General features: G+C 60.7%; 2 protein-coding genes across 2 annotated transcripts in view; both read right to left on the bottom strand.

The window, feature by feature from the left end:
* The window catches only part of NFIX (nuclear factor I X), an 84,386-nt gene extending 74,820 nt beyond the window's left edge, over positions 1–9,566 (bottom strand). Inside the window, exon 1 of the mRNA XM_037818246.1 lies at positions 9,391–9,566. Within this exon, the coding sequence (XP_037674174.1) occupies positions 9,391–9,417 (27 nt within the window). The 5' untranslated portion in view covers positions 9,418–9,566. The remainder of the gene's footprint in view (positions 1–9,390) is intronic.
* Positions 9,567–21,953: 12,387 nt separating this feature from the next.
* Positions 21,954–24,892, bottom strand: DAND5 (DAN domain BMP antagonist family member 5). The gene is made up of 2 exons (XM_037818060.1): positions 24,572–24,892; positions 21,954–22,272 (listed from the first exon to the last, which is right to left on the bottom strand). Exons 1-2 carry the CDS (start codon positions 24,890–24,892, stop codon positions 22,024–22,026), a joined length of 570 nt encoding a protein of 189 aa, XP_037673988.1. The 3' UTR covers positions 21,954–22,023.
* Between the last annotated feature and the right edge of the window lie 1,535 nt (positions 24,893–26,427).

Raw genomic sequence — 26,427 nt, 5'->3', positions numbered from 1 at the left:
AGATGGCGCGGCCTGGCACTGCCAGGGTGACGGTCTCGGGTAAAAATAAACGGGACCCGCCCCGGAGAAGCTAAATCGAGGGCCCCAGGTGGAAGTGCCACTCTGGGCCACCAGCTGCCCCCTGCCCCACCCCACCCCTGGCCGGGGTGCCCCCACTGAGGCCTGGATGCTACCCAGGATAAGGCCCCCCAGAACCAACTTGTGCCTGGCCTTGGACGGGCATTCTTGTGGTGGCTCTGCGTGACAGATAATGGGGTCCCCCCTCTGGCTGCAGAGGCCACGGGTCATCATGCATTCAGGACATGCTAAGTTGCCTTGGTTTGCCACTCCAGCCCCACTGCAAGGCTGGCACCTGTGGGGTCTCCTCGACCACCTCTGTGAAAGCCGCAGCCCTCCCGCAGACCCACCTGCCCTTTTCCCCCCTTCCCCCACAGCACCCACTGCCACCTCAAGTATTGGATACTCCCCTGTTTATCAGATTTCGCTGTCTGCCCTCTCACCGGGGCTGGCATCTCTGCCAGTTCTGCTCCCTGCCGAGCCCCCAGGGTCTAGAACAGGGCCTGGCACTCAGGAGGTGCTTGGTAAATATTTGTCAAAGGAACGCAGGTTGCTCCCCCACCCCCACACCCCACCCCCAGCTGCAGCCCCAGCATGTGGCATCAGAAGGGTGTCCAGCCCTGCCAGGGTGGGAGAGCCTGGCAAGTGGGGGTGTGGAGGGCAGAAAGAGGGGAAGGCAGGGAAAGATATAACCATCCATCCTCCTCAGCCCTGGATAGAAGATGATCTGCAGGTCACAGTGGTAATGGAGGGCTCAAGGGCCACACTCCTCAAATGGGGTGTGGAGGTCCTCTCTGAAATTTGGTAAAGGCCAGAGATGCTGTCCCCCTAGCCCTGGATGCCCCCCCTTCTCTGAGCCTCAATTTTTGTCAGTAAAAATCGAGCACTTAGTGTAGAGCCCCATTTTGAAGCCTGTTACATGGGCCAACTCCCCAATCTTTACCACAACCCCATGAGAGGGGGGACTATTACTTCATTGATGAGGAAACGGAGGCCCAGAGAGGTTCAGCAATTTGCCCGCGGCGCCGCAGCGAGCAAGTGGCAGAGCTGGGATGTGCGCCTCTGCGCTCTCTTTCTCTAAAGAGGAAGGAGTGAGGAGCCAGAAGCCAAAGATGAGCGTGATGGCCAGCAGGGGACCCGAAGCGTCTCAGAGCTCAGCCTCGCCCTCTTCCCCTGTCACCTCTTTCCCATCTTGCGCAGGCTGCCAGGAAGCAGGGCAGGGATGGGGGGTTGGGGACCCTCGGCCTCGGGAGCCGGAATGCCAGGGTGGCCCTGGGCAGGGGTGGACGTGTGACCTCCTGGGCTGGCCACACCCGTGCATCTGCAAACCCGAGGCTGGATTTGGGGACCCAACTTCTGTTGGGAGAGGACAGGGTGGTGGCAGTCAGTGCTCCACGACAGCCACTGGGGCTGGGGGGCAGAGGGGCCGTGTCGGGGGGGGCAGGGCTCACCCCCAGACCCGCCGTTTCCAGCCAGGCCAGGTGAGGGTCCCACGGGCAAATGCACGAGTGCAAATGATCCTCACCTCCATGTGCTGGATGACGGGACTGTGCACTTGCCACGCTGTTTGTGGCTGGGTGTGTTTGTGTGTCAGTAGGCTGAATAAAGCCTGGGCAGGCATGGGGGTGTATCTGTTTGTGTATCCATCCGTGTATCTGTGTGTATCTTTGTGTGTCTCCATGTGTGTATCTGTGTCTCCATGTATGTCTGTCTCTGCGTATGTCTGTCTGTCTGTGTTTGTGGGTGGCCGTGTGTATCTGTGTACTTGTGTGTCTGTGTGTCCATGTGTATGTTTTTGTGTTTCCATGTGTCTGTGTATCTGCGTCTGTGTTTCTGCGTGTGTGTCTCCATTTGTATCTCCGTGTGTGTCTGTGTGTATCCACGTGTGTCCGTTTGTCTTTGTGTCTCCGTGTGTGCATCTGTGTGTATCTGTGTGTCTGTGTCTCTGTGTGTGTCTGTGTCTCCATTTGCATCTCCACATATGCCTCCATGTGTGTCTGTGTATCCATTTGTGTGTCTGTGTGTGTGCTTTTGTGTGTCCGTGTCTCTGTGTCTCCGTTTGAATCTCCACGTCTGCCTCCATGTGTCTGTGTGTCTGTGTATCGTGTGTGTCCATGTCTCTGTGTGTTTCTGTGTCTCTGTATCTCCACGTATGCCTCCATGTGTGTCTGTGTATCCATTTGTGTGTCTGTGTGTGTGCTTTTGTGTCTCCGTGTCTGTGTCTCCGTTTGAATCTCCACGTCTGCCTCCATGTGTCTGTGTGTCTGTGTATTGTGTGTGTCCATGTCTCTGTGTGTTTCTGTGTCTCTGTATCTCCATGTATGCCTCCATGTGTGTCTGTGTATCCATTTGTGTGTCTGTGTGTGTGCTTTTGTGTCTCCGTGTCTCTGTGTCTCCGTTTGAATCTCCACGTCTGCCTCCATGTGTCTGTGTGTCTGTGTATCGTGTGTGTCCATGTCTCTGTGTGTTTCTGTGTCTCTGTATCTCCACGTATGCCTCCATGTGTGTCTGTGTATCCATTTGTGTGTCCGCGCGCTCCCGCCTGTGTCTGACAGTGTGGGGTGCAGCTGCGCGGGCTGTGCGTCCGCGGGCTCCGAGCATTCCCGCCTGTCCCGTGGCGGCCGGCTTGGGTCTGTGGCGCGCACCTGACAGCGTGCAACCGGGTGGCTGTGCGTCCGTTCCCGTGCGCGTCCTTCTGCAGGTCTGCATGGGCAACGCCCTCCCGGAATCCGTGCGCGTGTGTGCGCGCGGGGGCGAGCCTCTTTGTATGGGGGGCGCCTGCGTGTGCCCGATTTCGGGAGGTGTGCGCGCCGGGCTGTACCGCGCTTGTGTGCCCGTGTCCTTTGTGTGTTTGTGTGCACGGGAGGTGTGTGCTCACGGTCCTTTGTGCCCACCTGTGTGACTTTTGTGTATGATGGACCCGAAATCAACCCCCAACACACGATGTGACCGAAGCCAATATTTGGACGGAACCACCTGGAAAACCTACTCTCACCCCCTGGGCTGGAAGCCGCCTCCTGAGGCTGGGGGTGGGATGGCTGGGGGGATATGCGCCCCAGAGCTGCCCCTTCCTCCTCCAGCTTGGCTCACCCAGCTTCAGGTGCGGACACACTCCCACCTTTGCCCGATCAGTGCCAGGGAAGCTGGCACCGAGATTCAGCCGAGGGGGTCCGGGTCCTCGGCGGTGGGAGTAGGCGCTGCCCCCTGCCCAGGGCTGGCCACCACCCCCGGCTCCCCTCGGGGTGGGGCCCGGTGGGGGGAGAGCTCCCCAGTGCGAGCCCGGCTTCCGATTGGCTCCCGAGCGCCGCAGTGCCCGCCACTGCCTCCCCTTCCCCCGCTGGCGCAGCCGCGACGGCGGTAGCGGTGGCAAGCGCAGCGCCAGGTTCTGGACACAGCTGCGCCTCGCAGAACCCTGCCAGCCCCACCAGAAGCCAGACACCCCAGCTCCTGTGCCCCTGAGCCCTCCCCCAGCCGAGCCTCCCCATCACCCAGCACACACCCCCCCCACAACCGTGCCCCTCGGGCTGCCAGGCCCTGTACACCCGGCCCCCTGTGCCCGCCGGGGCCTGTGCCCCCTTGGTCAGGCCCACTTGGGGTGCCCGGGACCCCCCCACACCCACATGGCCACTCCCACCCTGCGAGGGGCTCCTCGGGGAGGGGGCAGGCGGCGAGGAAGGGGGGCGGTGGGGGGAGCTCTAGCCCTTCTTTTAGTGAACGCGCCCAGAGCTGGAGCCAAAAATCGAGGAGAAGAGATATTCAGACGGAGCCAAGACGCGTTTGGCAGGAGGAGAGAGAGAGGGAGAGAGGGAGCGGGAGGAGGGGAGGAGAGAGGGAGGAAAGAGAGAGAAAGAGAAAGGGGGAAAGAAAGGGGGGGTCTCAGTTTCCAAATTCAGGCCCTTGGAGCCTTGGAGGCACGGGGAGGCCTGGGCAGTGGGTGCCGGGGTGGGCCCGGCTGGGGGTGCCAGGGGTTTAGGCCCCCCAGCAGCAGCCGGACACCCCAGCTGGCCAGGCCGGGACGGACACAGGCAGAAGCCAAGATCAATGTGCAGTGGGCAGACAGGGAGGCCCCTGCACACACCCACACCCACCGCACAACGGGCCCCTGTCCACGCCGGGCCGGAGGACCTCCAGGCCAGGGGACCCGGCCACCAGGGCCGCCCGACCTGGGGGGAGGGACGGGGAGGCTGCCCGCCACGGTGGGCATCGTGACGGTGCCAAGAGGCCGGGGGATGCCGAGGCGGGGGTGCAGGACGCTGAAGCGGCCAGGCTGGCCATCGCAGCCACAGGGACAGCCAGCGATTTGGGGGTGACACCCAGGGGCTCGTGGGGTTGACACATCTGTTGATACGGATGGATGTGGGCAATCCGACGTGTGTGGTGATGGGTGACACGCTTTTACACACCTCGCGGAGACGGTCTGACCCCCAGAGGAACACACGCAGGTAACAGCGGCTCTAGGGGGTGACGGCCGTCGCCATGACACTGTCCCCTCCCCGGTGACACAGGCATACAAAGATGGTGTCAGGTACACCAACCACCGTTACCGTGCTGGAGACAAAGCACGATGGCCCCGTGATACAAAGAGGGTATCGAGCACGCCAACACACGGACGACGGCACACGCCTCTGACGCCACTGTCACCCAGCCACACAAAGGATGGGGCGAGAGGTGAAAACCACAGAGTCCCAGCTCACGCAGACACGCAGAAGCCACACGGACAATGCGGGGAAGTGACAGCCCCAAGAGACGCAGGTGAGGCCGATAAACACACACGTGGGTCCGGAAGGCCCCAGGTGGCCACTCATGGCTGTCCCCTCACTCCCACATCCAGGGCTTTGCGGAAAGGAAGTGATGCCTCTCGCCTATTTGGCGGGGACAGGAGCCACATCCGAGACCCTGTGCTGGAGGAAAGCACCATTGCCCGATATCCCTGCCCCTCTGTGTCCAGCCGGAGGAGAGAGTGAGACCCCAGATTCGAGCTTCAAGAAGCGGGGGCCAAAGTCAGGGCAGGCTCTCGGCAGGTCAAACACAGACCACACGGGGACCCTGCTGGTGGCCCGAGTGCCGCAGCTGCACCCCCTGTGCCCGCCAGCAATCACCCGCCCCATCCTGCCAAAGTACCCACAGGCCTTGGTCTTGCACACACTTTGTGTCCCCGCGGTGGGTTCAGCTGACAATGCCTGTGTGCAAATGTAGAAACGGCAGCTCGGGGGGCTGCCTAGACATCCCCAAAGTCCCCATCCGGACCCACCACGGCCTCCAGGATCTTTGTCCCTCTCCCATTTGGACACACACATGTGTGGTCACACTCATGCCCACTCCTACCCCAGGCCTCAGTGCCCTACCCCAAGGGGAGGCCTAGTTGCCATCAGGATTCAAGATTAGGGACAGGGCAGTGTGGGCTTTGCCTCTCCCCTCCTGCCCCCCTACCACAACCCATCAGCTCTGCCTAGAGCCCCCAGACACCCTCTGCTTGGCCTACGGAGTCCCACCCAAAGGAGAAGCACGGGGCCACGAGCCGGCCTACATCCTTCCAGACACTTCCCTTGCCTCCTCCTCCAGGCAGTCCACCTGGATTTCTATGGCCAGGCGGCGTTCAACCCTGTCTTCCACCCCTCCGAGGCCTCTTTCCCTTGGCCCGGGAGGGCCTGGCTGTCGCCTAAAGATGACGAGCCAAATGACAAGGACCATTCATGGAGCACTTGCTACGAGCCAGACTGCTCAACCGAATCACAGCCCCAAAGGTAGGTGCTTTTCTTGCCCCATTTTTACAGGCCGGGAAAAATACCATGTTCAAGTCCCAGGATTCGAAGATGTGGGGAGCCCTGGCTCCATCCTCCAGGGAGAAGGAGGCACCCTGTCCCCCTCCAAGCTTGGCCAGGCCCAGCCTAAAAGCCCCTTGTCTCACCCCATCCCAGCCCCAACCGTGGCTACCCTCCGAGCACACGGCTGCACACACTTCCTGCTCCACAGCTGGCACGAGGCAGGCCGGGCAGGGCCAGGGCAAAAGATTGCCATACAAACAGGGCTGTGCGGGGTGAGGAGGGGAGGCAACAGCTTCTCGGGGACAGAGGGCTGACCACCATGACCAGGGAGAAAGCTGTGGGCAGGCAGGGGGAGCCTGCAAGAACACGGGACCTCGTGAACACTCGGCTGCTCATGTGCTGGGGCGATCAGTGTACGTGCATGTCGAGGGTGAGCGGGTGCATCCCATGCACGTGTGTGTGTGTTAGCAAACGTGTGCGTGTCTGCATGTGCATCCCCAAGAACAGGGAGCAGGCATCAGTGCATACTTGTGTGTATGTGTGTGTGTGTGCACACGCATTTGGGGAAAGTATCCGTGTACACACCTGGGTGAGCCAACAGCATTGCGTCTCTGTGTAAAGATGCACCGGGCACATCCGTTGATCCGTCTGCCCTTGGGTCTGTGTGGGCAAGTGTGGGGGGTGAACACACACTTGCGTCCTCCTGCGTCCGAGTGTGGGCCGAGGGCTCTGTGCGTCACTTGTGTCTCTGTGAAGCCATATCACTTGGCATGTCCCATCTCAAGGGCTGTGTGTGTGTTTATGTGGGGGGGTGTGGGTGTGAGTGTGCGTCCGTCTGTGTGTCGACGGCCAGGTCTCTGGACATTCGGTGTGAGCGGCTGTCTGTGACTCCATCTTGGCGGTGGAGGCAGGGCCGTGTGTGTGTGTGTGTGTGTGTGTGTGTGTGTGTGTGTGTGTCCGTCCGTCCGTCCGTCCGTCCGTCCGTCCACATCCCGGAGTGCATCCGTTTATTGGGGTGGGGGTCGTCCGTCTGTCCTCTCCCCTCCCTCCCCGCCTGGGACCCCGGCCTGTGGCTGCAATGGGCTCCAGCAGCTCCAGCAGCCGCCCCGCCTGGCCGCCCTGGATTTCGATGCTTTTTCCAGAAGGAGATTTTCCCCCCCGCCCTTCCCCCTCGCCCACAGTGCCTTTTTCCCCGCCAGGGCCCCGCTGCTCCAAGCTCGTTCCTGCTCAATCATTTATTGACTTTAAAATCGAAGCCAATTCTGGTTTGAAAAAAGAAAAGGGAGAGAGACAGACAGAGAGAGAGAGAGAGAGAGAGAGAGAGAGAGAGATGGAGGCCAGAGAGACCCAGAGAGTAGAGAGATTGGGGGAAGGGGAGGGCAGAGACAGAGAGACACAAGGATGGTCAGAGATACAGAAGGACAGACACCTCGGAAGGACAGAAAGGGGACAGGGAAAGCCAGAGAGAGAGGGAAAGAAACAAAGATGGCGAGAGCGGATGTCAGATAGACAGAGAGATGAGCAGGGAGAACTGTGGTGGCAGAAAGATTGGGGAAAACAGAGTCGCTGCATCGGAGAGATGTGGCTGTCGGGGGGTGGGGTGGGGGGCAGGCGGGACCCTGCTGGCCGCTACCCAGGCTGCCTAAGAGACAGCCATCACCCGCTTGAGCCAGCAGAGACCGTGCCCGTAGCCATGCCACTACCCCCAGCACACTCGGGCTGCCGTAGCCCGGGCCTAAGGCTCCCACAGAATGGAGCCCTTGCTCCTTTCTGGGGTGCCCCAAAGTCCAGATCAATCCAGCCATGGCCTTAGGGCCTGGGGACCACTCCAGCGCTCCTGGCCTTTTGCCGCCAGTGGCTCAGCTGGCATTTTCTGTCCCAGGGGCTGTGGGAGCTGAGGGGCCGGAGTCGTGCCCAGGCCTCGGAGGGCAGGGCTGGAGGCCTGGTGGGCCAGGGGCTGCTCGAGAATGGGGTGGGCTTTTGGCCCCACCAGGCCCCCAAACACTGGCCATGCTAGCCAGTGGCCACGACTCGGACCTGGCTTGGGGGACAGGGCTGTCACACAGGGGCCCGAGGGGGAGCCGGGTCGGCGGGTCACAGGTGCAGAGTTGGGGTCCCCCCCCACCGCCACGGGGGCCGGCTCACACCTGCGTGCACATCACAACACACACACAAGCATGTCGCCCTGGCCAGTGCACACTCGGGCTGGATCTCGCGCTTGAAAACCCGCTTCCTGGGCCACACGCGTTCTGTGCCACGCAGGCCTGCCCACGGCTGACCCACAGGAGCCACACGCAGAGCCCCAAAACTCACTCACATGCACACACACACACTTGTCGATACAAGAGGGTGGTGTGTGGCCGCGGCTGACACACACCCCTGCACGACTGCCCTCTCCTCTCCCGCCACGCATGCATGCTCCTGGCACACACCACACCCGTGTAGCGGCCATACCCCGTGGACTCCCAGTCCCAGCTGTGGACACCCTTGGGCACGTGGCTGGAAAGGCTTGGGCTGGGCAGAGGGGCCAATTAGGGCCCCGGGCCAGGCCTGGAGACCCCTTACAACCCCAGGCCTGGCTGGCAGGCAAGGCTAGGCTGTCCCCCAAACCCCCCGGCCAGAGTTAGTGCCACCAGCCGTGGCCTGGCCCTCCTGCAAGCAGTGCCGCCAGGGCCGCTGTGGGGCTCTGGGCAGCTCCGGTGCCCTCTCTGGGCCTGGGGCCACCTCCAGGAAGGAGACGGTGACAAGGCAGGCAGACTGCATGCCCCTGTCCCCGGTGGAGCGCGGCGCAGGCAACTTCGCAGGAGGCGGGATGCTGCTCTCCCAGCGCGGGCCGGCGCTATGGTGCCGGCCACTGACCCGACGGCGTGGCGGCAACACTGTCCGCGGCCTCTGCGGCTGCCTCCCGCCCCTCCCGCCTCCGGGCGGGATTCCCCGGGCCCGCCGGGTCCCCGCCGCAGCACCCCGGGTCGCCGGGGCCGCCAAGTTTGAGCGGAGGAAAGTTTGGGGAGGTGGAGAGGGGGAGGCCCGCGACGGCAGCGTCCAGGGTCGGCCCAGAGGCGCGGCCCGGGCTGGCAGCGCGCCCGCCCCTCCCTCCCCTCCCCTGCCCCTCCGAAATTTGGGAGCCCCGCCATTTTCTCAGCCCCGCTCCCATGTGAGGCCTGAACAAAGACTTTGGGGAGACGCCCGGGCCCGCTCGGCCCGCCCCGGGCACCCCGGGCCGCACGCAGCGGCCGCCGCCACGCACGCCGGCCGCGGCTGCCACCCTCGGGGACCGCTGCGCCCGCCCCAGGGGAGCGCCGCCGGCCGCAGCGCCTGCTCGGCGCCCTCGGGACAGCCGCCTGCCACTGTGTCACCCCCCGCGCCAACACCGCCCGGTGGTGCTGCGCTCGATCGCCGCCAGCTCGGCCCACGCGCGCCCCACTCGAGCCGGCACCCGCACCGACGCGCTCCGGCTTGGCCCTCGCGGACCACCGCGCTACCCCCACAGCCCACCCCACCGCCCCGGGTGCCCTCCCCACTCCACTCCCCCTCCACCCCCACCCCCGGCGGGGACGGCGGCCGGTACCTGGGTCAGGCAGTACGGGGAGTACATAGCTGGGCGCCCGGGCGGGAGCGCGGCGGCCGGCCCGCGGCGAGGGGACAGGCCCGGCCCGCGGCGGCCGCGCTCGGGCTCGGGCTCGGGCTGGGCTCCGGCTCCGCTCGCCTGGCTCCGGCCTCGGCCGCGCCGCGCCCGCCCGGCCCCGCCGCGGCCCCGGCCGCTCGGCGCCCGCCTCCGCGCTCGGCCGCTCGCCGCTGCCTCGGCCCTCGCCGCCGGCTCCGGGGCCGCCGGCCGCCGCCGCGCTCGCCGCTGCCGCTCGCGTCCCGCCGCCGCGCGTCTACTCCATGCCGCCGCCGCTCGGCCGGTCCCCCGCGCCCGCCGCCGCCGCCGCCGCGCTGCGAAAGTGAAAGTTTAGACAAAGTTTGGAAGCGGCGCACTGGCTCCGGGGAGAGGGAGCGGGCGGCGCGCGGGCGGGAGGAGGGGCGCGGGGAGGGGCGGGCCGGGGCGGGAGCGGCCGCCGGGACACACACACGCACGCACACACACACACACACACACACACAGAGACACACGCGCGCGCGCGCGCACACACACACAGACACGCGCGCGCCGCCACGCGCGGGGACGCACACCGGCGCGGCCACCCTGACACGTGCTGGCCCGCGCTCCGGCACGCACACGCGCGCACACACTCCACACAGGCGGGCGGGCTCGGACAGCCACGATCACGATCGTCACCTGCGTGGAGACAACAAAGCGCGCGCGCACACACACACACACACACACACACACACACCATGGCTCACCCAGCACGGGCACACGCCAACACGCACGGAGAGCCTGGGAACCCCACACCCACCCGCGCTGTCGCCTAAGGACACCAGTGCAGGGCATGGTGACCCTCCACCCCCACCGCGGGTGTGGACTGACCCCGCAGGCCAGTACAAGCCTCACACGGATACACATTGATACAGACACACCATTGCACACTGATACCTACAGACCCACACTGGCACATGGGATCACAGAACCACACCCTGACATGCTCCAGGCACGCAACCCCTACACAGAAAGACCAAGACGCAGACATAGGCACACAAGGACGTGTTGTCTGAAGCTCTCCCCAATGCACAGGCTGACAGGTAAAAGGGAGATGGACTAACACACTGCCACACAAACACACACCATCGGACAGGGGGATGTGTGAACTGACAGCACACTGGGAAGTGACCCTGATACAAAGAGATACAAAGTGTTACTGGCAGTCCCAGCCACACACAAGCACACAGTCTGTGAAATCTAGATACACCAAGGGACAGTTCCGGTACCCCGTTGACTGACAGCCACCCTGGAGAATCACCCAGCCACACACACACTGACACCCAGGCCCCATCTGCATCTCCCACACACACCTGGCAGACACACACACACACTTGCAGATGGCCCTGACAATGGACACACAAGTCTCAAGAATAGAAGTGGACACACAACTCCCAGGGATAGAAATGGGCAGCAAGGCCCTGGGTACACACACACACACACACACACACACACAAACACACACATACATTCCTTGGTGAGGTTTCAGCACACACACCCCCCTTACAGACCCCTGATTCTCCATTTCCAGAGCTCAAAGGAATTGGAGTGGGGAGAGGTTGGTGCTGGGGATCCTGGCACAGGTGACCCCCAGGGTGGGTGGAGAGGCGGTGCCTGGTGCCCACAGCCCCCAGGCAGCTCCTGCTGAGACAAAACTCCCTCCCGCTTCCAGGAGCAACCGGCAGCTTCTCACCCTCCCAGGCCAAGAAGTTGTGGCAATTCTCAGCTATGCATTGTCTGTGTGTGGGGGGGGGGTTGTCAGCTTTGCAGGGGTGCCCGTCAGGTCTCTGCAAGCAGGCGCTGGGGCCTGTGTGTATGTATGTACATGTGTGTGTGTCAGATGCCCCTGGTCATGTTGTGTCCGGGAGGCAGGGTGGCAGAGGTTGTGTCGCAGGTGTGTGTGTGGGGTGAGGAGGCTCAGGTCAGTAGAGATCCAGCAGGATTTTTGTGTGGCCCAATGTGCTTTGTCGTGGCGATGTGGATTTGGCCTTGTCATCTGGGGTGGGGTGTGTGTGTGTGTGTGTGTGTGTGTGTGTCTGTGAGTCAAAAAGGGTGAGAGTGTGCCAGGCCCTGTGTCAGGCACAGGGGGGCCTAGCCAGGACAAAGACGAACAAAAGACCCTATCCTCGGGGGGGCTGACATTCTAGGGGGGGTCAATGACAGTGGTCGGGGCTCTGGGCTTGCCAGAAAGCTCCAGAGATCTGTGTGACCCAGTGACCACTCTGAAGGCCTTCGGGTCAGAAAGTGTCACTGTGTGTGACGAGCTCGTGGATCCATGGCTGAGTGTGTGTGACCAGGCGGGGAAGTGGGGGAGGGTCCCCAGGGGGTCTGTCTGAAGTCAGGGTCTGTGTGGCAGCAAAAGTGTCAAAGGGGGGCCCTGAGAGGGGGGGTTAGTTTATCTGTAGAGTCGTCTCTGTGGACCAGGGCGGGGACGAGGGTCTGTGCATGTCAGGCTGTGTCAGCGTGCAGGGTGGGGGTGTCTCTGTGTGCCAGGACGGGGTATGTGTGTCTGGCACTCCGGGTTTGGGGGTCTCTTTCCCGGGATCCCACGAGTCGAGGCCTCCCCCCAGCGCCTGCAGCCACCACCACCAGGCTGTGGCGGAGGAATCGATACGTCCTTAAAAATTCAAGGGCTTCTCGTAAACAGAAACTTTTAACACCGTTTAAAGTTTCAGGGCCGCCGCTGTGGCCGCCGCTGCAGGAGGGGGAGGGGGAGGCGGCGGGGGGCTTGCGGGGCCACAGGAGTTTGGGGAGATGGGGAGAGACTGGGGGCCGATGGGGGCTGGGGAAGAGGGTGCAGGGGGGGCTTGGGGACTGTGAGGGGCTGAGAGGAAGGGCAGGGAAGGGGTTGGGGGATCAAGAGGGGCTGGGGACCTGCATTGCTAGAAAAAGGGGTGGGAGGTAGTTTTGGGGGTCCATGGGGGAAGGGGACACTGGAGGGGAGGGGTTTGAATCTGTGGGGGACTTAAGAACTTAAGAGGGGATTCAGAGGGATAAGCCTGGAGAGGGGGAAGAAATGGGGGTGGGCTTTGGGGGTATCTGGGACCCTCAATGGAGCTGGGGTTTTAGCGGGGGTGGGGTGGGGTTTGAGAGCCACGTGACACTTAGTGCCTCTTTGCAAATGGCTGGGAGGGTCACAACCCTCAGAAGCCCCCCACCAACTCCAGCCGGGTCCCCCATGCCCCCAGCCTGCCCCCCAGCTTCAAAACTCACACCTCAGTGCTCTGCCCCCACCCCCATCACCCTCCTGGCCTGGCTGGGCTCTGCTCGAACCGTCACCCCGTACCCCCCTTGCACACCACTCACGCCCACCCTTCCATTTATGCACACACACACACCGTAGCACCCTCCCCATGCACACACACACATGCACACCCACAACCCGTCCCCCATCACCAACACCACACACACTCACTCTGCTCCCCACTCCCTAGCTGCCAGCCGGGAGGAGTTTTATGGAGAAGCGGAGGGGGTGTTCCAGAAGACGCCCCTGCTCCTCCCTCCCCCACTTCCGCCACCCGGCCCCCCCAGGTCTGAGGGCACACATGAGCTTTGAGAAATCACGGGGGAGGAGGGCACTGCCAGGGGGCTGGGCACAGCTGGGGCCCACAGCTGGAATCCCCCACATTCCTCCCTGCCGGGGCTGCCCACCTGGCTGCGGCTGGCAGCAGGTGTGCTCTTACCATGCAGGTGTGTGGGGGGAGGCAAGGGGGGGAGTGGGACACAGGCCCACAGCGGTACCCAGCCAGGATGTGGCAAGCGGGCGGCACGGAAACATCTGGGCCCCGGAAGGCAGGCCCGGCTCCTTCGGGCTCTCGGGGAGGTAGCCAAGCACCTGGCACCCAGGAGATGCGGGGAGCTGGGTGGTGGGTGCCGCCAGGGGAGGAGAGAGGGGTGCTGTGGGCCCCCCTGGCAGGACCGGGGATCCCCAGCTGCCCAGCCGAGCCAGGTGGGCCTGGTTTGGGCCCAAAGTCTCCCCTCCACGGGCCCCAGGGAGGTACAGCCCCCCCCTGACTCCGGGGGACTACTTGGCTGAGCACCCCACAATCCACATCACATGTGGACTCAGGTTCGGGGCTCCCAAGGCCACACACACACAGATCCACAAAGGCACACACAGATACTGGAACTCACACACACACACACACATACAGGGTCACCCCGAGAGGCTGCCACACAGCCTTCCAGAACAGCACACGGACACACAGACTCACACAGAGTCACACCCTCCTGGAGCCACTACTCTGGGTGAAACCCACACACGCAGGGCGGCACACGGAGACCCACTTACATAGAACCACATAGAGACTCCGACAAAACCAGAGTCTCACACACACACACACACACACACACACACACACAGTTACAGGACGCCCAGAATCCCATGTGGACACTCACATACACTGATGCACACAAGGTCCCACGTTCAGAATCACAGACGGGGTCATATGAAAACACACACAGACGCAGCACCTCCTGCCCAGATACATGGCATGACACAAAGGGGCACACAGGCACACCAGGTCACGCAGTCACAGACCCCCTGGGTCACACACGCCACTCCCAGAATCATCCAGAGACACGCCACATACAAAGCCACACAGAGCTCTCCAGTTCACACACACGCACAAAGACACACAATGATATGCAGATCACACACATGGACAGAGTCACAAAGATACCCAGATATCACACACACAAGGCCACACAAAGATATATAGATTACACAGACACACAAAGCAATGCAGATATGTAGATCACACACATGCACAAAGTCACACAAAGATATACAGATCATACACACACAGTGACATACAGATCACACACAAAGCCACAAAGATATACAGATTACATATACACAAAGCCACACAAAGATATACAGATTACATATACACAAAGTCACACAAAGATATAAAGATCACACACACACACAAAGCAATGCAAAGATATGTAGATCACAAATATGCACAAAGACACACAATGATATACAAATCACACACACAGACAAAGCCACAAATATCCAGATATCACACACACAAGTCCACACAAAGATACACAGATCACAGACACACACACAAAGCTACAAAGATATACAGATCACAACACACAAAGCCACACAATGATATACAGATCACACACAGACAAAGCCACAAAGATATACAGATTACATATACACAAAGCCACACAAAGACATACAGATTACATATACACAAAGCCACACAAAGATATGTAGATTACATATACACAGTCACACAAAGATATACAGATCATACACACACAGTGATATACAGATCACACACAGACAAAGCCACAAAGATATACAGATTACATATACACAAAGCCACACAAAGATATAAAGATCACACACACACACAAAGCAATGCAAAGATACATAGATCACAAATATGCACAAAGACACACAATGATATACAAATCACACACACAGACAAAGCCACAAATATCCAGATATCACACACACAAGGCCATACAAAGATACACAGATCACACACACACACAAAGCTACAAAGATATACAGATCACAACACACAAAGCCACACGATATACAGATCACACACACAGACAAAGCCACAAATATCCAGATATCACACACACAAGGCCATACAAAGATACACAGATCACACACACACACAAAGCTACAAAGATATACAGATCACAACACACAAAGCCACACGATATACAGATCACACACACAAAGCTGCACAAAGATATACAGATCACATGCACACACACAAAGATGTACAGATTACACACATGGACAAAGCCACACAAAGATACACAGATCACACACACACACACACATGAAGCCACACGATATACAGATCACACGTACACATGAAGCCACAAAGATATACAGATCGCATACACACAAAGCCACACAAAGATGTATAGATCACACACATGCACAAAGCCACACAACGATATACAGATCACACACACACACACAAAGCCACAAAGATACACAGATTACATACACACAAAGCCATGCAAAGACATACAGATCACAGACACACAGAAAGACATGGATCACACACGTGCACAAAGCCACACAAAGGTATACGGATCCTACACACAAAAAAAGACACACAAAGATATACAGATCACAAACAAAAAAAACACACAAAGGTATACAGATCATACACACACATAAGGGCACACAAAGATATGCAGATCACACACACACACAAAGCCACACAAAGATATACAGATCTCACACAAAGACACACAGGATTTACAGATCACACACACACAAAATCACACCAAGATATTCAGGTCACCCATATACAGCGTCACAGTCATGCACATAGATGTTTGTCACACCAACACCCACAGTCACCCCCAAACATCCCCAAATCATCAATGGGGCACACAGACGCAGCCACACACACACACACACACACACACACACAGTGACACTTTCCCAGGCGGCACAGCCTGGCTAGGGCTGAGGACAGGCCGGTGCAGGGCCCCCTGGCCGGTGCCCATCTGGAGGCGACGGGAAGGAGTTGGGGAAACGTCTCATTTGCAGCGGGTGGGGGACCCGCCCGCCCTGGAAACCCAGCCCTTTCTCTGAATGCAGCCTCTGTCCGCGGCCACCAGCAGCCGGGACCCAGGGTGTGGGTGCCAGAGAACGGAGCCGCCACGCGGAGCCCCTGGCAGAGCCGGGCACACGGGGTCCCGGGGTCTCAGGGGTCCCGGGGACCACTCGGCACACACAGAACCCAGCCGGGGTCCCCAGGCCCACCCCACCTGCTGGTTCCCGCCGCATCTGCAGGCCACCCCTCCTCCCCCAGACCCAGCCCACGGAGGGGGGCCCGAGGGGGAGGCAGGGGGCCTGAGCCCAGCTGGCAGGGACCGCCACGGTCTCCAGGGCCGGCCTCACGTGTGCCCCCCCACACAGGGTGACAGCCAGTCTCGGGGCGGGGGTCCCTCCTTCCGCACCCCAGCTCCCTGTGCGGCCCTGGGGTGGGAGAGAGGAAGCTGTCGCCCCCCATTCACGCATATCACACACTCACAGCCACATGGTCACACATGGACACAGTCACACACAGACATGCTGTCACACAGAGATGTTACATGGATCTGTTTTCACACACAGACACATTGTCACACGTGGACATGCTGTCACACACGGACACACAGTCACACATGGCCATGCTGTCACACACAGATGTTGTCATATAGACCTGTTTTCACACATGGACATGCTGTCACACACGGACACACAGAACATATAGCCATGCTGTCACACACAGATGTTGTCACATAGACATGTTTTCACACATGCACACATTGTCACATGGGAACACGCTGTCTCACACACTGACAGGCTGTCACACACAGAGACCTGCTGTCACACACGGAATACTGTCGCGCACAAACATGCTGTCACACAGCCATGTTGTCACACACACTGTCACACAGATCACTGTCACACTCAGCCTTGCTGCCACACATAGCCAGGCTGTCAGATCTTTTGCCACACTGTCACACACTGTCACACATTCACACTCTCAGTCACGCTGTCACAGCCGTGCAGTCACACCCCCAGCCAAGCTGTCTCATGGTCACACCCTCACACTCAGCAGCCATGCTGTCATACCCTCAGTCACACTGCCATACACACACACTGTACACCCTCAGCCATGCCATCCCACAGAGCCACACTGTCACACAAACACACTTGTCACACACAGCCATGCTGTCACACAGACGTGTTGTCATACACAGCCACACAGTTACACACAGCCACACTGTCACACAAAAACATGCTGTGACACATGGACACATGGTCACTCACACACTGTCACACAGTCATGCTATCACACACAGCCATACTCTCATATCCTTTGCCGTGCCGTCACACCACACAACCACGCTGTCACATACAGTCATGCTGTCATCCCCTTTGCCAAACTGTCACACACTGTCACACATTCACACCCCCAGTGACACTGTCACACAACCATGCTGTCATGCAGTCACACTGCCCCACACAGCCATGCTGTTACATCCTGTCATGTTGTCACACACTCTGTCACACCTACAGCCATACTGTCACACATAGTAATGCTGTCGTATCCTTTGCCACGCTGCCACACCCTGTCACACACATTGTCACACAGTCACACCCTCACTCTCAGCCATGCTGTCATAACCTCAGTCACACTGCCACACACACACTCTGTCACATACACAACCATGCTGTCACACAGCTCCACTGTCACATGCTGTCACACATTCACACCCTCAGCCATGCTGTCACTGTCACAGTCATCCCAGCCATGCTCTCATGCAGTCACACACAGCCACACTGTCACACATGGACATGCTGTCACACACACACTGTCACACCCTGCTACAGTGTCCCCCACATGGACATACTGTCACACACACAGCAATACGGTCACACCCTCAATTACTCTGGCCACACAGGCCTTCTGCCCCCAGGCTGCACACATCTGCACGGTCCCCTGACCCTCCAGCCCTCAGGCTGCATCCACGCCACCCCAACCAGCGGGGGCATACGGTCACACACAGCACAGGGGCCCCGTGGCAACACAGAGCCCTGATCCCCTTCTCCCAAGCCCGTCGCTCCAACAACACGGCACCACCCCATCGTCACAGTGTCATGGAGCAGGAGGCCAGCAGGCACATGGCCACGGGGGGCTTCCCAAAGTCACCCGGATACTGCACGCTCACTGTGTTGCTGTGTGGACACCCCTCACACTGCCACACACCACCATGTCCCCAGACACAGCTACAAAGGAACAGTCAGCAGCGGCCGCACCGATGGTGACAAGGACAGCCTGTCACACAACACTCAGTCCCCTGGTCTCTGTCATAACATTGAGACAGCAGCCAGGCGTGCTGACACGGCCCCCACGACAGTCACTAGGCCTCCCCCCCAGTCCCCCAAGCCATGGAAACGGTGACAAGCCCCCCTGACAGCCCCCCTCTCCCCTCCACAGTCAGTGCAAGCCGAGCGGGGGTGGGGGGGAGCTAATGGTCGCACAGCTGTTGGCAGTGGGTGCCAGCCCCCCCGCCTCATGAATATTCATCAGCTGGGGCTCTCCTGAACCTGTGAGGAGTTGGAGGTCCCCGGCAGCTGGGTGCCCCCTTCTGTGCCAGGAGGCGCTCAGGTGAGGGGAGGGGGTCCCAGCCAGGCCCCTGCAGCCCTCTGCCCTCGGAACCCACACCCAGTTGCACACATCAGTGCACCCTGGCTTGCGAACACAGATTCACAAACATCAGCCCCCAAAACTCACAACCACACACACACGACGACACCCAACGACATGCCCGCTCACCATCACAGACGCACACCCCAGGCGTGCAAACACAGGCACACACAACACAGTCCCATGAACTCACAATCACAAGCATAAACACACAATCACACCCAACCGGATGCCCGCCGTGACACACACACACACACACACACACAGCAGACGACACGAGCTGTCGGAGCCGCGGGGCCCTGCCAGCTCCCTCTGCCCACCCCGATGGTTGACAGGTGGGGAAACCGAGGCACTGAGCTGCTGAAGGCCCCTGGGTGGGGTGGGGGGTCCCGGCCCCTCCTGGCTCCCGGCAGAGGCTCGGGCCGGGCGCCCCCTGCTGGCCGGCCCCTGAAAGAGCGCGCGGGGCGGTGGCGCGCGCGGGGCGGGCACGCGCCTGACGTAACCATGGCACCCTCTTGGCGCGCGCGCGGAGAGGGCGGGGCGGGCGCGTTGCCATGGCGCCGGCGGGCCGCGTGAATGGGGCATTGTTCGCCGCGGCGCCCGGGCCGGGCTGTCCCGGACCCACCCGGACCCGCCCGGGGAGACGGGGAGACGGCGGCGTGGGGCGCGACGGAGGCATGAAGGGAGAGGAGCTGGGGACGGAAGCCCAATGCCCCGCTCCCGGGGTCCCTGGTTCCACCCCCGCCCACCCCCAGACACACCCTTTTGCGGTGTGACCCCAGAGCAGAGGGGGGGACCCCTCAGTGCTGTGGACACACCGACGCCCCGGACTCCACTGGGCACGGGGCACCGCCAGACACACGGACGCCCTGCACGCGGGGACGTGTCTCCCTGGACCCGCTGACCCCATCACGGTGCACACGCGCCTTCCGTCCCGCGTAGGTCCCACCCGCCCGAGCCTTCTGCCATGGTCCGGGGACCTGCGGGGACATCTGAGTCGGGCCGAGGGGCGGCTGATGTCATCCACCGGCGGAGGAGGTCTCGCCCCCAGGCCCCTCCCCAAAAGGCAGGGTCAGCTCAGGGCAGAGTGCTCCCCGAACTCCTCCCTGCTGCGGGCAGCCGGGCCCAAACCTGGACCAAGGGTGGCCCCTGGTGGCCATGTGTCGTCTCTGCACCCATCAGGTGGGCGGGCGCGGGAGGGGGTGGGGAAGAAGCCAGAGCCCCAAGTCCAAAGTCCCCTCAGGGCACAGCCCACCTGCCTCCCGGGACCCCTGCAGGCTTTGGGGGGAGAGCAAGAAAGAACCCACAGCGAGCCCTCGGCCCTCTGCCGGCTGCGTTTGCACACACACGCGCACACACAGTCGCTCCAACAGCATCCTACACACAGACCTACCCCCCCAGACTCATCCACGGCTGCACACATACCCACACAACCATGCACACGGGGTCTGGCGCACACACATCATCACCCAAAGATGCGCCCCTCCCCCCCACGCCGCTCACCCAGACACCCCCCCACCCAAGCGCTGAGGCACGCGGGGACCCACAAAACCCCACACCTCCCAGCCCCGCGCACGGAATTGCAGAGTGCCCGGCCAGACGTGCACTCACGCGTGCACACACATGCACGCACGCATGCACGCGCACTCCCTGAAGCCCCCCAAGCAGCCCTGGGACTTGGCAGCCACTGCAGCCCCTGGGAACGGGACCCCCGGGACCGAGCTCGCCGTGCCGCCCGCCCCCTCCCCCCACGCCCGGCTGGCTGGCGGGCTTTAATACAGATGCCAAGCTCATAATTGTAACTGAGGGTGACAGGGTCACCTTGAGCCCCAGATGCTCGCGCGGTGACAGATGGCGCTGGCAGACCTGATTAAGGGGCCCCCGTGCCAGCGCTCGTGGCACCTGCATCCCCCGCCCCTCCCCCCTCCACCAGCTCTCATTACTGGGCCTGGGGGGGTGAGGGGGGGGCCCGGGCTGGCAGTGCCCGGGAGGGGGCAAGGAGGACCCCAGGGGCCCCCCTGGCACTGAAGCTCCCAGCTGGCTCCCCCGGCTGGCAGGAGGTGGGCACAGCTGAGGTGAGCAGTGGCAGTGATGGGGAGAGCTGGCGCCTCCAGCCCGCCGGTGAGGGGTGCCCGCGGTGCCAGGGCGGAGCTGCCCACCCGGACGCTGCCTGGGGTTTGGCGCGGGAGCCTGCAGTGTGGGGGAAGGCAGGGGGCTCCCCGTTTCCTGTCCCTCACTGCGGGCACCTCAGGACACCCCGTCTCCCCCACACCTGAGCCCTTCCAGCGGTGGGGGGGGGGTCTTGGGATCTGCCTGCCCAACCCATTCCCACCATCCAGGCGGCCTGCGGGGTCAGAGGTTGCAGGCTCCCACGCCCTGCTGGCCCATCTGTTTCCTCCGGGGGTCCCCTTACCTGCGGCCTTCCTTCCTGAGATAGGAAGAGGCGTGGGGGGGGTGGGGGGGACCCGGGCCGCCCCCGCCCCACGCTCTGGGGGCGTTTGGAGGCAGCCCCGACAGCGCCACATGTCCACAGGCCTGTGCCAGCTGGGGCCATCTGCTCGGGCTCTGGTTCCAGCCGCCCCAAGCCAGGCCGCCCTCGCCCAGCTGGGCAGGCGAGCCCCCTCGATGCCCCCCACGGGCCCCTCCTCCCCCCCATCCCTCCCAGGCTGGGAGGGACACACACACACACACACACACACACACACACACACCACAGCTGGGCTTGGCCAAGCTTTATGATTCCTGGAGAATTCCATAGTGGGGGTGGGGCTGTGTGGGAAACCCGGGCGAGGGTGTGAGAAAAAGAGAAAAGGGGGGGACAGTCACTGTGAAGGGCAGGGGCAGCAGAGAGCACATGGGCCCCACTTCTGTGTCCGAGGACCCCGGGTTCTACCCCAGGAGCTGCGTCTGCCTGTCTGTCTGCCTACCTTCATTTCCTGGCCTCTAAGGATGGGGGCAGATCTGGGGGGCGGGGTTCTCTCTGTCCTCCCTGGGACCGGAAGTGTGTCTTTGGCTCATTTGGGGGAGAGCCAGGCCGCCTGGATTTGAAGCGCCGCCCTGCCGCTGACTGCTGGGGGGTCCTGTGCAAGGGGCTTCGGCTCTCGGGGCCTCAGTTTCCTCATCTGTAAAATGGGGCGATATCAACCCCCATCTCCTGGGGCTGGGGTGAGTCATACCCGTGAAATGCTTAGGGTGTGTGCTACATCTGCCCATGCTCCACCCCCATAGCCAGAAAGTGGGGAGGACTCCGGGCCCTGTCCGTCTGTCCCTGTGTGTTCCCAGTCTCCTGGGGACACCCAGGTCATGTCCGTCTCTGCCTGTCTCCTTTTCTGTGTCTGTTTGTCCATCCACGGGGCTCGGCTCACGGCTTCGGGCCACACTGGCACCCCTCCACCACCACGGCGGACGTCTTCACCCTCCGCCAACGGGAGGACGGGGTGCCCGTGTGACACCATAGGACCACGGGGGCCTGTCGCCGGCGAGCGGGCACACAGCTGTTGCAGAGGGCAAGCGGGGCAGGGTCCGAGCCGGGCACGTAGAAGGAAGAGCAGTGGCCGAAGCACAGGTGATTGCGGACCCGGGTGGTTGTGCAGCCAGGGCGGGAGATGACCTAAAAGTCGAGGCAGGGGAGACGGGGTCAGGGCCACGGCATCTGCTCACACCCCACCCTGCGAGCCGGGGATGTCCAAGCCAGGCTGCCCGGATGCAAATTCTGACTCTGCCCCCTCCTGGCTGTGTGACCTGGGCTGAGTGCTTGACCTCTCTGGGCCAACCTGTTTCCTCGCCAAGCCTTTCAACAGAGAAAATTTAACACAGGGAGTTGGTAACTCGGGAATAAGGGAGAAGGTGGGCCCAGGGCTTTCTGCCAACCCCAGGGCGGGCATACAGTTGGTGATCAATAAATGCGAGTATTTTCTGTGAGCCCTCTCCATCGAAGCAGGTCTGTCAGCTCACACCAGATCGAGGCCCTTCTCTGCTTAAACCCTGCACGCCGCCCCCTGCTGCAGGGTCTTTGCATCCTCCTTAGGGGAAATCCAAAGTCCTTCCCTGCTTCCTGGGGATCCCGCACTCTGTCCCCCGTCCCCTCCCTGCCCCTCACTCACTCTAAGACACCCTGAGTTTCTCGATGTCTTTCCCATACACCAAACGCCTTCCTGCTTCCAGTCCCTTGCCCTCCAAGGGCCACCCTCCCCAGAGCTCAGAGGCATCCCCAAGGGGAATCACACCCACCCCCCCCACCCCCACCCCCCCCACACACACGCACACACACACACACACGCACACGCGCACACAATGGTCTCTCTGTATATACCTGAGTCTCCTCCTTCTCAGCACTCTTGCAATCAATTGATAGGTATGTGTCATTTTCTCGTTTTATGGGTTTTCTGTAAAAAGAGCTGACACTGTCCAAAACCCTCCTGCCACGCTGGGCTCTGCACTGAGCCCTGGGTCAGATCAGCTCAGTCCTCCCAGTGACGTTGTAAGGCTGCTACCATTACATGCCCCATTTACAGATGAGGAAACTGAGGCACGGAGAAGTCCCTTGCCCAAGGCCACACAGCTGCTGGGGCTGCTGCTGGATCTGAGAGCGTTCTTTGCACCCCTTAGAAAAAGACACCCCTCAGGGGTCCTTGCAGCTTCTGGGTGAAGGCATGTGGCTGGATCCCGGGCCCAGGGTGGGGGTGGAGGGTCCCTTCATGGTTGTAAGGGTGGCAGGTGGACAAGTCAGGACTTAGGCCAAGGCGGGTGGGCTCCAGGGCTGTGCAATCACCACTGTGCTGCCCGGCCTCTCGGCAAAGGTTTGTTGAATGAATAACAGATCGACGGACATGGTCCCTCGTGATCCTCGATGAGCTGTTTTCAAGAGGTGTCAAATGAGGCACAGAGAAACCAAGCCATGTCTCCCTGGGTCATCCAGAAATCAGCAGTGAAGGCAGGATTTGAACCCTTAACCGGCACACTGTGTAAACTCCTAAACCTCCACCCTGATGGAGCAATGAGTGTAGGCAGCCATGGGGGTGTTCCCACACTCATTGCATTCAGACTCGGACTGCCTAAAGCTCTTAAGAGGCAGGTGCTACAGTTTCTCATTTATTCATTCAACAAACACTTACTAGACTTCTGCTATGTGCCACATTCTGCTCTAGGGTCTGGGAATGGGGACTCAGAAGTGAACAAAACAGATAAAAACCCATGCCCTGGTGCAGTGGCCCATTTAGTGAGGGAATCAGACAAGAATGGCAATTGTAAAATAACTGCTGTGCTATATTAGGTGATGATGACGTGTGCTGTGGAGAAAAATAAAGCAGGAAGAGGGGAATGAGGTGGGAGGTGCTGAGATTTTAAACAAATAATGTTTGAGGAGAAATATGAAGGTGAGAGAAGGAGCCACGAGGATGTCTGGGGGAAGAGGGCGCGGGGCAAAAAAAACAGGCTGTGCAAAGGCCCTGGGGTAGAAACAATGTTGATGTGTCAAAGGAAAAGCAAGTGCAGGCCCTTGTGGCAGGAAGAGAATGGGCAAGAGGGAGAGCAGGAGGTGAAGAGGGCACGGAGGTGACAGGGCAGATTGTGCAGGGCCCATGGGGAGCACTTTTGGTTTTTGCTCCGAGTGAGGCGGGAGCCATGGAGGGTTCTGGGGAGAGGATGGATGTGGCCTGACTCGGGTGCTCACAGGCGCCCTCTGGCGGCTGAATGGAAAATCAAGACTTGGATGTGGGGGGTGGAGGCCGTGGCAATAAAAGAAGGGGGAGACTGGGTGGACATCAGGAGGGAGAAGATGATGCCCCATTTGACAAAGGAGACAACTGAGGCTTGAGTCATTTAGGCAGACAAGGAAAGACTTGACCCCCGGTCTGTCCGAGACCAGAGCCTTCTTTGCCACCCTCTTCCTCCCACCCCCACCCGCTCACCTGAGTAAAGGGCGCGGCTTTGCACGTCTCCTGGGCCACTTCCTGTGGGTCCAGTGGCAGAGACACGGTGGCAGCCACCTCCTGCCCCCCTGGCAGCCCATCTGTCCCCAGCCACTGGGTTTTCTGCCGGCCCAGGAAGGCTTTCCAGCTGCGAAGGGCAGAGGCTGGTACTGGGGCCACCGGGGCCCTGAGGCCCAGAGTCCCGGTCTGGTTGGCAGTGGCCCAGGGCCGAGGTGGGGGACCCTGGGGTCTCCCCCAGCCTGCCAGCAGCTGGGCCCCGCTGAGCAGGGTCAGGAGAGTGGCCAGCTGGCTAAGGAGCATCTGCCTCTCTGTCCGTCTGTCCGTTTGAGACTGGGCTCAGGGTCCTGGGCAGTGGACCCTGCTGTCTGAGGAGTGGAGTCTGGGACCTCCAGATCTTCTTTAAATCGCTCGCCCCCTGCTTGGGCGGCCTGGGAGGCACCTGTGGGAACCCGCAAGGAGACAGGAGAGTAAACCAGGCCCTGCTGGGTTCCCGCCCCTCCTCCCAGCCGGGCAGGGGGCGCAGGGGGCTGGGTCCGCAGCTGGGTGGGAAAGGCAAAGTCTCAGGACAGGGGCTGCTTTCCCCATCCAGGGCACCACCCCCTTTCATTCATTCATTTAGCAAAATTAGCCTTCGAAGCCAGGCTTCTTGGGTTGGAATCCCAGCATTGCGACTTCCTGGCTGTGCAACCTCGGGCTGGCTGCTTAACCTCTCTGGGCCTCTGCTTCCTCTTCTGTAATACGGGGATGATAGAGCTAACAGTTTTGCCAAAGAGAATTTATGAAGGGGCTTAAAACACAATCAAATACCCAGTAAACACCGTGAGCCAGCGACAATTCACATTATTGCAATTGTTCTTTTCTCTTTGCTTCTTTATTTTTCCTTTAGAATCTATTATAGGCCAGGCATAATTATGAGCCCTGGGGCTGCAGGGTGGCCAAGACAAAAAAAAAAAGATTCTTGCTGCTACAGAAAGCTGTGAAACAAGTGGGGAAAACAGACAACAAAAAAATAAATCAGATTTGAGAGACTTAAGTGTTAAGAAATTATCAAAACGGGGTGTGCCTTAGAGGGCTGGGGGCTGAGGGCTCCCACCCGGACAGGAAAAGCCCTCCAAGGAGGTGACGTTTTTTGCAGAGACCTGAGACGGTGTTGGAGGCCGTGGGAACTGCAAAGGCACAGGCAGGGGGTTGGGGGTTGGGGTGGAGGGAGGGAGGGAGCGCGTCCCGGGCTTTGGGGGCCTGGAGGCGCCTGGACGGGGGGGGGTCCGGGCCGGGACCTGGCACCTGCGCCGCCCCCATCTCGCACCCAGGTGTGCGGCCGTGAGAAGCAGCCGGGGGCCCCCTTCCCGCGCCCTCCGGGAGCTGCGGCGGGGCGCGCTCGCCCCCTGGCGGCGGCTCTCGGGACTGCGCGGCGGCCCCGCCGGGGACACGGGGACCCCTGCCTCCCGGGCGCCCCATCGGGGGGTGCGTGGGCGCCTCCCACTCATTACGTCCGCCCCCCTGCCGGCTCACGGTCCTCCCCAGCGCAGCCAGCCGCACCTCCGCCCTGCCGGGACCTTGAAGCGTCCTTGACCCCTCTCTTTCTCTGACCCCTCCCCACCCCACATCTGCTAGTTCAGCAAGTCCGCGCGCTGCAGAATCTACAAAGAATGGAATGTTCTTTTTTATTCTAATTTTTATTTTATTCTTGGGAGTAATGAAAATGTTCAAAGATTGTGGTGATCAATGCACAACTATGAACAAATGATTGCACACTCTGAAGGACTGATTGTATATTATGTGAATATATCTCAATAAAATTGCAAAAAAAAAAAAAAAAAACTAGGAAGAGTCCC

Source organism: Choloepus didactylus, chromosome 25, assembly GCF_015220235.1.
Source record: "Choloepus didactylus isolate mChoDid1 chromosome 25, mChoDid1.pri, whole genome shotgun sequence".
In the NCBI taxonomy this organism is placed as follows: domain Eukaryota; kingdom Metazoa; phylum Chordata; class Mammalia; order Pilosa; family Megalonychidae; genus Choloepus; species Choloepus didactylus.
Note: the sequence above shows the minus strand (reverse complement) of the source record. Positions and strands in the feature narration are given on the sequence as shown.

Coding starts and splice junctions, on each gene's coding strand:
- DAND5 (XM_037818060.1), bottom strand. CDS start 24,892: ATGCTCCTTAGCCAGCTGGCCACTCTCCTGACCCTGCTCAGCGGGGCC. Junction 22,273..24,571: donor AAGCCGCGCCCTTTACTCAG/GTGAGCGGGTGG, acceptor CTCGACTTTTAG/GTCATCTCCCGCCCTGGCTG.